The 11,741-nt window shown below is 52.6% G+C and overlaps 1 protein-coding gene across 1 annotated transcript; it reads right to left on the reverse strand.

The window, feature by feature from the left end:
- Nucleotides 1-3,843: 3,843 nt before the first annotated feature.
- LOC106810210 (SH3 and multiple ankyrin repeat domains protein 2-like) lies at nucleotides 3,844-11,725 on the reverse strand. Its single transcript, XM_014813494.1, has 9 exons — nucleotides 11,595-11,725; nucleotides 10,565-10,801; nucleotides 9,907-10,056; nucleotides 9,505-9,609; nucleotides 8,051-8,197; nucleotides 7,348-7,472; nucleotides 6,676-6,823; nucleotides 5,884-5,973; nucleotides 3,844-4,206 (listed from the first exon to the last, which is right to left on the reverse strand). The coding sequence occupies exons 2-9, from the start codon at nucleotides 10,758-10,760 to the stop codon at nucleotides 3,872-3,874; spliced, it is 1,296 nt and encodes a 431-aa protein (XP_014668980.1). The 5' UTR covers nucleotides 10,761-10,801; nucleotides 11,595-11,725; the 3' UTR covers nucleotides 3,844-3,871.
- Between the last annotated feature and the right edge of the window lie 16 nt (nucleotides 11,726-11,741).

Consider the following 11,741-nt stretch of genomic DNA (forward strand, 5'->3'; position numbering starts at 1 on the left):
TCTCCTCTAGTAGCTACGGCCCCGTATAGCGACAATGACAATGTATTGTATGCATAGCGACAATGACGACGTATTGTACGCGTAGCGACAATGACGACGTATTGTACGCATAGCGACAATGAAGACGTATTGTACGCATAGCGACAATGACGACGTATTGTACGCGTAGCGACAATGACGTATTGTACGCGTAGCGACAATGACGACGTATTGTACGCATAGCAACAATGCCGACGTATTGTACGCATAGCGACAATGACGACGTATTGTACGCATAGCGACAATGACGACTTATTGTACGCGTAGCGACAATGACGTATTGTACGTGTAGCGACAATGACGACGTATTGTACGCATAGCAACAATGCCGACATATTGTACGCATAGCGACAATGACGACGTATTGTACGCATAGCGACAATGACGACGTATTGTACGCGTAGCGACAATGACGACGTATTGTATGCATAGCGACTGCGAAATCAGATCTGGTACGTGCGCGATCGCTGGCCCCTCATCTTCTGCAGTGACTGCTGCATCAGCGCCATGTCAGCAAACTTGATGCCCATGCCCGCGAATCCCTGCCGCGACCAGCTGACCAGCTTCTGACCGTTCACTTGTCCCGCGACAAAGCGCTGCTTGAGCGCCTTCAGCTTCAGGTTGTCCAGCCAATCGGCGACGTCGTCCGACGACCAGTTTGCGATCGGTTTCTCGCGGAACGTCAGCACCGCGACGTTACCCGCGCTCGGGTGCGACCTCTGGTGGTGGTGGTGGTGGTTGCCGCTGCCAGGGGGCGCCACGGGCGACTTGGAGCGGCGCTGCGCCGGGAACCCGCGCACGGGGATGCGAGTCCCCGGACGATTCCCGACGAGGAGCGACGGGGAGCGCACCCCCGTGGAGCGATTCGGCGACGAGCGATACCCCGAGCGGCCGGCGGCGCCCTCTGACGGCGACCGGTACCCGGAGCGGCCAGGGGGAGCGGTGGCCGGAGCGCGCGGGGGAGCGGTGGCCGGAGCGCGCGGGGGAGCGGTGTCCGGAGCGCGCGGGGGAGCGGTGTCCGGAGCGCGCGGGGGAGCGGGAGGAGCGGCGGCCGGGCGAGCGTCCGTCGCGACAGGTGGCGCCGCCGCCGCCTGACCCCGCCTTCATGCGGCGGACGGTCTGCGGGCTGCGGATGCGGCGCGCGGGGATGGCGGCGGCGGGGGCGCGGGCGCGGCCGCCTGGCGACGACCACTCGTGCGTCGTTCCGTTGACCATCATCGACACGCGGCTGCCGTTCAGATCGACGGTCAGTATCTCGTCGTCGGACGCCGCGCTCATAATCTCGTCGTCGTCGTCGAGTCCGTACTTATGCCGGTAGTACGCCTCGCGCGAGAACGCCGCCGGCGCCCCCTGCCGGGCACCGCCGCCATTACGGAACTCGGGCGCGATGTAGTCGGGCGCGTCGTCCGGAGGCGGCGGCGGCGGCGGCGTTATCTGCGACGGGGTGGCGCTGTGGTAGCCGGCCTCGGGGGACCAGCGCGGCGTGCGCTGAGCGAGGTAGGAGGCGGGCGCGCGCTTGATCGTGTTGAAATCGTCGCTGCTGTCCGAGTAGCTCGAGAAGTAACTCGAGTAGCTCGAGTTGAGCGGCTCGCGCGCGACCACCGTCGGACGCGCGTCCCGGTACGCGGCACCCCGCAGCGGCGGTGGCGCCGCCTGGGGGAGCGCGGCGGCGGCGAGGTCGACGTCGTACACCTCGAGTCCCTCCTCGACGGTTCGCACGACGACGGGCGCCGGCGGCGACGTGAAGCGAAAGCGCTTGTCCGGCGACACGCCCGCCGGCACGCGCTGCAGAAACTCCGGCGAGAGCGCCTGCGCGCGCGCGGCGGCGCCCCCTGGCGGCGACGTCCGCTCCGGCTGCACCTCGATCTTCGTCACGTAGTTGTCGTGCGTGCGGATGTCGTATCGCGGCGCGGCGACGGCGGTAGGGGGCGCCACCGGAGACCCGCGGAACGCCTCCGGCGGCTCGACGGGCGGGGCGACGTAGTAGTAGTCGTCGCGGTCACCCCCTGGTGGCGGGCTGTAGTCCGGAGGCGGGAGCGCGGTGGTCGGATAATCCCGCACGAGCTCCGGGTCTACGAACGCCGTTGACGTCGACAGCGGCGGGGCGGAGAACACCGGAGCGTACGCCGGGGTCGCGAGAGTTCGGGTCGCGACCCCGTTTGCCGCCGCGACCGAATTCGCCTGGCCGCCGCTGCTGCGGGTCGGTTTCGCCCGCGGGGCGACGCCACTAGGTGGCGCCGCGGGTCCGTTGGCGACGTCGCCGTGAGAATCGACGAGTCTGCGGCGGGCGGCCAGCTTGCGAGCGAACTCGTTTCCGAAGGGCGAGGTCCCCTCCCCCGCGTCGTCGTCCGCCGGCGCCCCCTGCTGGGCTGCGGCGGTCGACGCCGGCGCCCCCTGCTGCCTGTCCTCGGGGTCGCTGCCGCTGCTGCTCTCCAGGAGGCTCTTGCGTTTCGCGATCGCGTTCATGAGCGCGCCGACGTGCTGCGTGCTGAAGTCTCGCTCAGTAGAGGGCGCCACCGCGGGCGTCGGGGCGACGGCGGCGACGCGCGGCGGCGACGCCCGCTGCTGCTGCACGGCCTCCTGCTGCTGCTCCTGCAGCCGCTTCTCCCGTGCCTGCGCCGCGATCATGATAGCATCCGCTAGACACCCGTCCCTCGCCGGACTCACTCGCGGCGGCGACGCCCGCTGCTGCCCGCCGCGCTCGCGCCCGGCCTCCTCCTCGGCGCTCTTCGCGCGCCTCGCATCGGCGGCGCCATCTCGTGGCGCCGCGCGGCACTCGGAGACGCTGTGCGAGCGTATGCGCTGCGCGCGGCGCACCCTGTCCTGCGACGACGACGACGACGACGCTGCATCGCGCGGCGGCGGCGTCGGCGGCGAATCATAGTCCGGCTTCGGTATGAACACTTCCTCCGAGTTCTCCCCGTAGGGGGCGCCGGCGCGGCGGCCGCGCGGCGCCGACGACGGTGGCTCCATCTGCATGCGTCTTTGGTAGTTGCGCGGCAGGGAGTTGCTGTAGTACATGTCGCCGCCGTCCAGGCTGTACGCGGTGACCACATTGTCGCCGCCGCCGCGGCCGCCACGTGGCGCCATCTCTCGGCGCGGCCTCGCGAGTCCGAGGTCCCAGTCCGCCTCCGAGTCGGATTCGTGCCTCGTCGCCGCTGCCGACCGCGACCCCGCGCGACCCGACTTCCCGTCCGACTTCCTGCCCGACTTCCTGTCGGACTTCCCCTCCGACTTCCTGTCCGACTTCCCGTCCGACTTCCTGTCGCCGTCGACCATCACCTGCTTGATGACGCCGGAGGCGACGTAGCCGTCGGCAGCGACGAACGCGTGTATCGGCGGGACGGTGCCGCCGCCGCCAGGGGGCGCCGCGTCGCGCTCGGGCGAGTTCTTCGGCGTGCGGTCGGCGTCGCTCGTCGTTGCCGACGACGACGCGCACAGCTGCTCCATCTCGCGCGTCAGCTCGTCCATCTCCGAGCTGATCGCCTCGATGTCCGAGAGGTCGCTGCCGCCATGGCTCGACGGCGGCGCCGCCTGGGCGGCGGACGAGGACGGGAGCGTGATCGACGACGAGCGGAGGCGGGTGGACGAGCCGATGTCGGCGGTGAGGGTCGCGGCGCTGCCGGCGGAGGCGCGACTCGTGCTGCCGCCTACGTACCGCGGGCTCGCGGCGGTGGCGCCCCCGCGGAGCACGCCGGTCGGGAGGCTCTCTGTCGACTTGTACATCGGCGCACGGCGTGGCGGCGCGGCCGACACGGCGTAGTGAGATGCGGCGGCGGCGGGGCGAGGAGGCGTCGCCGCGGCGACCGCGTCGCTCTGCAGCTGCTTGAGGTCAGGCGTGCTCGCGAACTGCTTGCCGTTGTATAACGCCTTGCGACGCGCGTAACGGTTCGGCAGACCCCGCTGCTTGCTGCCGGCTCCGCCGTCGCCGCCGCCGCGGCGCGCTTCGTCGTCGTCGTCCTCGCGCGGTGACGCCCCCTGTCCGGACGAATATCTCCTGGAGTTCCTGCGCGGTGATCCGGCGCGAGGTCGGCCGCGCCTTGATGGAGGCGGTGCGTGGCTGCTCGCCGCCCCCCAGCGCCGTCTGGAGGCTCTCGATGGAACTACTCTTCGTGGAGCGGCCCTCCGAGTCGTAGGAGACGGAGTTGCGTCTCGCCATCGACGCCTCTGTAAGAAGGAAGTCAACAACATGAAGTATAATAAGTAAGATACACGAGTACATCAATACTCATACGTAACATATATATATAAGTACAGGCCCGTAGCCAGGGGGGTTCGGGGGGTTCACACAAACCCCCCCCCCCGAGCAAAAAGAAAAAAAAGAAGAATTTCCCATTTGAAAATTTGCAAGAATTTCACCTCAGGTATGCACCAGATCGCTCCATTTTAGTGTAATAATTGCAAAATCTCCATCTCCCACACCCTCCCCCGGCTCGGTCGCTTGCTCCCTCGCTCGGTCGCTTCGCACCCTCACAAATTGCCAACATTTCAACTTTTCACTTCGTTGGTCAGTCACACACACACAAACAAAGTGTCAAGTGATACATTTTACATCTGTGATGTCATGGCGTCATGTTATAGTTGATACGGTGGGACACAAAACGTATGGTACATACTACATTTCAATTCTGTAATTCTACAGTTCTTTCGTTCTCCACTGAGTGTTTTTTTTTCTAACAGCCACTGTTCTTTCTATGCCGTTAATCGTGATGTGTTATTCCGGCACGAAGGGTCGTTGTTGTATATAGGGTACTACATATATGTACCCGAGGTAGTTTTAGGTTGTTTAGTATTGTTTTTATTTTTATATGAGGTATGTTTAGGGTTAGGGTTAGGGTTAGGGTTAGGGTTAGGATACACTTCTGTAGTACAAGTCTGGTACACTTTGTGTATACATATATGTACCTCGGGTACATATCTGTAGTACCTGATATGACAACGACCCCTTCAGCGTTATTCCGCTAACGGCGGCATATCATCGTCGACACGGTGTGACGCAAAACATATGGCAAGCGGTACATTTCACTTCTGTGATTCTGCAGTTCTATTGTTACATCGTTCTACAGCGAGTGCTCTTTTCTAACAGCCACTGTTCTTTCTCTGCCGTTAATCGTGTTACGCGTTACTTTATAATCGCATTAAAATTCCTTTCGAATCAAATCGGAAAAGACGGCATTCATTATTGTACTGTTGAGATTGAAAGCGTGAGTTTAGCTGCTACAAGGCAGCAGAACTTGGCAATACCATGCTAAAGCATGCGCTCAAACATACTTTGAAATTCAAATTTACATCATTATGACGCACCGACAAGAGAAATGCCAACCAACACACGAAACACAATCTATATACAATGTAAAAACGAAACAAAGCCGCTATTCTAAACAATGTCACAATGTCCTATTGTAGTTTTATCACGTTACCATCTTTATTAAAAGCGGCCACACAATAACGAAACCTGTTATAGTATTACAAGGTTGTGTAGATTTATTCAATGAGATAGAACGCTCGACCAGTATCTACACAATTAAAGCATATCTGACTACTACCAGAGCCTTACATAGAAATTCTCTACCTAAGGCTCTGACTACTACTACTATTACTGCTACTACTACTACTACTATTACTACTACTACCACTACCACTACCACTACCACTACCACTACCACTACCACTACCACTACCACTACCACTACCACTACCACTACCACCACCGGCCACCACCGCCACCACCACCACCACCACCACCACCATCACCCCCACCACCACTACCACTACCACTACTACACCATTGAAGTGAAACGTACACCGCAGTGTTAGCAGCAGTATTAGATGGATAACACGTACCTATCTCTGCGAGTTTTGACACCATGGAGTTGGCCCTCGCTCGACCGACCGACAGAGACGTTCTCGGATCGCGGGCCGGTGGCTTGGGCGCTGAAAACAAATCCATAGTGTCAAGCACAACGTGAATGATGTGAGTTTAAGCCCGGAAAGAATTGGAAGACGACCGACGGAAAATCGGTAATGCGGGATCCTCGCATCGTAAACGCTCTCACGTCTTGGCTTAACGACCAAAGCGGAGAAAGTAAAGACCATCACCAATAAAACCTGTAAATTGGCCAGGGTGGGGGAAGGGGGGGGGGTGAGTTACGACGTTGCTCTGGCTTGAGGGTCTAATGCTACTACGTACTACGCACGTAACTTGCCCTTTCTTTCGACCGCCAATTACGATCGTTTAACTGGTTAGAGAACATGTCGGTTGCTCAATTAGTCCCAAGGCGATACAGTGGGAGCTGAGGGACTGGACCTAAGATTTCACAGCGTCAAGAACAGCTCAAGGGCATTCGACACCCTCAGCCAAACACGACTTCGGCAATCACCAAACCTCCCAGTGTGACGAGACTCGACAACAATCGAGATCATTGACATATACGACAACCCTAATTGCTCATGCTCAACAGTATTGCATCCATCAGATTTTTCTCCATGAAAAAGACTGTCTTTGACTCTTCAGTAGATGTATTTGTATTTGAATTACATGCAATAAAGAATTAATAATAATAATAATAATAATAATCATCATCAATCTTCGCCAAGACGCAGTCACACATAGCATCGCGGAAAAAAACAACTCACCGGACTTGCGTTGCAAGGGCAAGGTCATCGTCTTCGTGTTCTGGTCCAGCTTGACCGTGATGACCTTGAGAGCGACCAGCTCGCCGGACCCCTGGATGAGCTGCACGACGCGCTCGTGTGTCGCGGTCCGCACGTCCTCACCATTTATCTGCGTGAGAGAGGAGAGAGGTTGAAGAAGAAAGAGAAGAATTTGTAACGGGAGAAGACGAATGAAGAGAGGTAACAGTGAGAGAGAAGGAAGAGAAGAGAGGTTGCAACAAGAGTGGACAGAGATAATAGTGAGAGAGAAGGAAGGAACGAAAAAGAAGAATAGGAAGAATGAGAGAGAGAGAAGAAGAATTTGTACCAGGAGAAGACGAATGGATAGAGGTTATAGTGAGAGAGAAGGAAGAGAAGAGCTTGTAACATGAGAGAGGGAAGAAAGATGATAGGCTAACAAGAGAGAAGAAGAAGAAGAAAGAAAAGTAACGATCGAGGCAGAAAAAAATGAAAGATGGATTAACCATAGAGAAGGAAAAAGAAGAGAGGGTAATGAAAACATGAAAGGAATTAAGAAAAAAGATGTGCTAACGAGAGAGAAGCGAGAAAGATGATAGGTTTATCGGAGGGAGCTGTGCCAGCAAATGCTGGTTGAATGAGGAGATTACGCTCCAATCATGCCTTGATTCGCACCTCGATCACAAAGTCCCCCGGCCTCAGTCCTGCTTTCCAACCCATGCCATCCTTGTCAACATCGTCCAAGTATTGAAGCGCCGGGAACTGATCCGTCGGATGAAAGTTCAGCTTCGCTCCGAGGGCTGCAAGAAAGACGGACGAGCAAATAAAACAACGATGTACTTCTCTGCACTCTCCGCGAGCATCCATGTTGTTGTATGGCTGGCATTGCAAAACATCAGTACATCCACGCAAGCGAGCAAACCCGGCAAAGCTGCCGCTTTTCTCGACGGAATTCCGCAGAGGTTCGAAGTCGAAGAATGAGTGACGAATTCCACTCCGAACGAATCAAATTACTGTGCAGCAGTTAAGCCTTTACCGTGTCGCGTGGTTAAAATGGGCTTTAAAGTGCGAGCGCAGCGCACGAAAACTGTCTAAATCTGAACATCTTCTAAGAAGCAATAAAATCTTTTACGCATTCGATCGTAACACCCGCTTAAAGTAGTGCGAACACGAACAGATGAAATTTTCGCCGAAGTCGGAATTGCTTTCTGCGAACCATAAAAAACAAGCGAGCGTCATTACGACTCGCTAGGGGGCAGCACTGAAGTAGTATGGGCAAACGAACCGACGGAATTTGCGCCGAAGTCAGAATCGCTTTTCCGAGAACCACCGAAAAACAAGCGAGCGTCGTTACGACTCACTAGGGGGCAGCACTTACATCGAGCGCCGCGCAGCACAAAGCCGAAGCCCTTGTTCGAGCGCTGCAGCACGACCGTCTTCGGCTGGTGGTCGAGTTGACCGCTGACCAGTGCGGCCAGAGTGTTCTTGTTGAGTATCACAGAGTCTTCGTCGTCCGAGTCAGATCCTGCGCGCGAAAGTTCGGTGAGTGTGAACGACAACCGTGTTTTTCCCGCAAGGCAATTGTGATGTCTGTGGGGGTTGATTAGGCTAGATTGGGATGGATACATTTGGAGACCAAAACATACAGCTTACTATACTGAGTGACAACATTGTTAATGTGATTGATCCTGCGAGAGAGATTGCGGTGGTCAATGAACAACCGTGCTGGCTGGATCTCCTATATGATTAACTGATGTCTCTGTGAGCTTCTGGCTTTACAGGTAAGTATGTTTGTCAACTATGTATATACATAGATATATATATATATATTATATATCAGGGCCGTAGTGGCCTCCCAAAAAGTGCCACTGCAGAAATATGTATCCAATGCGGGGGGTCTGGGAAAAACTCCCCCAGAAAAATTTTGAAATGTAGAGCCTGGAAATGGCATTTCCTGCATTTTCAGGCTATGTTGAAAGCAACCAATTCTGATCATTTAAAAAAATCAATTTGTAAATTTCAAAGAGGAATGTAGCTAAAGCTGATGTTTTGACTAAAGTATCTCAAATATATATTATGAGTATGATAACTAATAAACCATTATTTACAAAATTGTATATACTATCAGTACATAATTATGAAAAATAAGCCTATTTTCAATCTGCATTTATACTTTCACTATGTACAACTGTATGTTTTGAAGTTTGAATTTGAATAGCAACATTGTCATATTAGATACACATTCCAAAATGTTTTTTCTTCAAAATAGTGCCACGGCAGTGCCGTGCTGCCGTGGCGGCCACTAAGGCCCTGTATATATATACCAATGGTTGTTTATGAACTCGTGTGTCGAGAGTGCTCAATACTACCATGAGTAGAGCAAATATAGATAAAGTTATATAAGGACATGGTCGTACTTTTGCCTCTGTTTATTGCATACAGAGCTGTTTCGTATGGAGCGCAAGCTCCACACTTATCAGTGTACAGAGTACTATGTCAGATATTAGACAGAGTACTCTGTATTATGCACTGATAAGTGTGGAGCTTTTGCTCCATGCGAAACAGCTCTGTATGCAATAAACAGAAGCAAAAGTACAACCATGTTCTTATAACTTTATCTATATATGTATATATATATATCAAGAGCTAATAAATACCTATATTTTTAGTATATATATTTAGTATTTATAGGTATAGTATTTTTAGGTATTTATTAGCAATACCTATACAGGTTTGTACGTTTGTTTGTAAACAAATGTCTGACAAATTCATTCACACAGCTCGCAAAAGCCTCTCAAAAACAGTTCTACAGCTATGTGCGCATTGGCATACCTTTTCTCCTCCGCATCTGGACCTCTTCCACATAGTCGTTGGGAAACCATCCTTCCCTATGGCCAACTTTACCTTCCCAGAAGCCCCTCTCTCCAATACTCAGAACTATACATGAAGGAGAGAACCAACGCCCATCGTTACGCTACAGTTCATTCGATAAGATCTAGATCAAGACGTACGTGACCTTGACACACACTTGGTTTTTTGCTACAATGCAAACCAGCTGGATACTTTTAAAATTACCTTTACAAACAGCTGCGTGAAATCGCGTCGAGTTTTCGCTTTCACCGCTTTCGCTTTATAAACTCGCGCGTGTTTACGATGCATTCTTAAACTGCAAACCGATGTGTTTCCATGAGAGCGGATATGTATGCCACAGCGTTGCCGCTGTGGAGGACTCACCGTCAACAAAGTCGCCCTTCTTCAAGGCGAGTTCCCCGTCTTCCTTGGGAAGGTACGGCTTCACACAGACGAAGGTACGGCCTGGCATCGCTGGGTACAGTCTCTTCTTGGGGCTGACATAGACGGGCGACGTCGAATTCGAGCTCTTGCCTGTGTTGAGGATAAAAGACGTTTGTACAGAGAACAGAAGCAGTCTAAACTAGATTTTCAATTTGCATCGAAGCATTCTAAACTCAAATTGACGCGGTGACATAAGGTATATACTCGATCCTTACTGCTTCTTTAATAAATTCTTAAATAAAACTATAATAAAACAGTAACAACAACAAAAAATAGTAGAAAGAAAAGAGTTGACAAAAAAGAAGTAAAAAAGATTTTGATAAGCCCCTTTAGAATGTGAGGCTGTTTAGCTTATGTCCTAGTCTACATCCTGCTGTGGAGCGGATAAAAGCGAAAAACCCGGTCAAACCAATATCAACCCTGCTCACCCGAGTTACCGTATACGAACTCGCAGGGTCGTAAACGTTAACGTCGGCGTGGTTCATATTAAAAGGGAAAAAAGGGGGAAAGGAAAAGGAAAAAAAGAGAAAAAAAATTGACAATTCAAAGAAAAAGAAGCCGTGCGGTCGTCACGGCGACAGAAATCGCTCCCACTCACCCGAGTTGTAAGAACTCGCGGAGTCGTCGACGTCGGCGTGGTTCATGTTGGAGCTGCTGTCGGACAGCGATAGCGTCGAGCCGGCAGACGAGAACTGAGGGAGGCTGCGTGTAGACTGCGCGGGACTCGGAGCTTTGCCCTGCCAGCGGTCCGGGCGCGCGTACTGCGGCGTGCCGGGATGCGCCGCCACACTCATACGCCGCCGGTTACTGTACTTCGGCGTTTCCCGGAACGGAACTGCGAGGCGAGGAGAAATGATTGTCGTTAGAGTTAATTGATGAGAATTAAGTTTGGTTCATTAAGTGGATCGTTAAGAATTAAGTTTAGTTAATTAAGTTGATCGTTAAGAATTAAGTTTAGTTAATTAAGTTCATCGTTAAGAATTAAGTTTAGTTAATTAAGTACGTTTAGTTCATTATGTTAATCGTTAAGATTTAAGTTTAGTTAATTAGATTCATCGTTAAGAGATAAGTTAACTTATAGTTAAGACTCGTTAGAGTTACTCTAACTTACCTCGTTAGAGTTAGTTTATAAGTAAGATAGAGTTAAGTCGTTAGATTTAATCAATATTGACGACGACAAAGTGATTTTTTTTGTGGAGGGTGGATGCAGTCGTCTCATTTTTGTTGTCATGTCCTGTTAGCTGTTATTTTTGAGTTACGTCAGACAAACCGAGGCATTAATGAAAATTGTTGTCGTCGTATCGTGAATTATGTCAAGCAAGATGACGTTAATTGACGTTACTGTCATCGTCATTATTGGCAGCAGTATCATCATCATCACCAGCATTCTCGTTATTAATTTATTATCATCATCGGCAACAACAGCAGCAGCAGCAGCAACAGCAGCAGCACTGCCACAACCCTCATCCTGACATTGCAGACTTCATTACATTAGAAATATCATTACCAGTACAACTTGCTGATGTAATTGGCTACCATATATAACTTCAGAAGTAGATAATAGGGAAATAGATAATTTCCCTATTATCTACTTCTGATGACTTCTATTCCCTGCGCTGTTCGCTCACCTATCTCATCGGTGCCGTGGTTCTTTATGATGTCAGCCAGCTCTAGATTTCCAGCTACCACTGACACCTGATAGGGCGTCTGATTGGCAAAGTTTTGTGCATTCTTGTCAGCACCTCGAAATAGCAGCAGTCTGGCACAACTATCCT

This window comes from Priapulus caudatus, unplaced genomic scaffold (genome assembly GCF_000485595.1).
Source record: "Priapulus caudatus unplaced genomic scaffold, Priapulus_caudatus-5.0.1 Scaffold419, whole genome shotgun sequence".
Taxonomy (NCBI): Eukaryota; Metazoa; Priapulida; class Priapulimorpha; order Priapulimorphida; family Priapulidae; genus Priapulus; species Priapulus caudatus.

What these genes read in the sequence shown, in the direction of transcription:
- LOC106810210 (XM_014813494.1), bottom strand. Translation starts at nt 10,760, where the DNA reads ATGAGTGTGGCGGCGCATCCCGGCACGCCGCAGTACGCGCGCCCGGAC. An exon ending in CCAGATGCGGAGGAGAAAAG is followed by an intron (nt 8,198 to 9,504) that starts GTATGCCAATGC and finishes TTTCGCGCGCAG; the next exon opens with GATCTGACTCGGACGACGAA. An exon ending in GTCAAAACTCGCAGAGATAG is followed by an intron (nt 4,207 to 5,883) that starts GTACGTGTTATC and finishes TCCTTCTTACAG; the next exon opens with AGGCGTCGATGGCGAGACGC.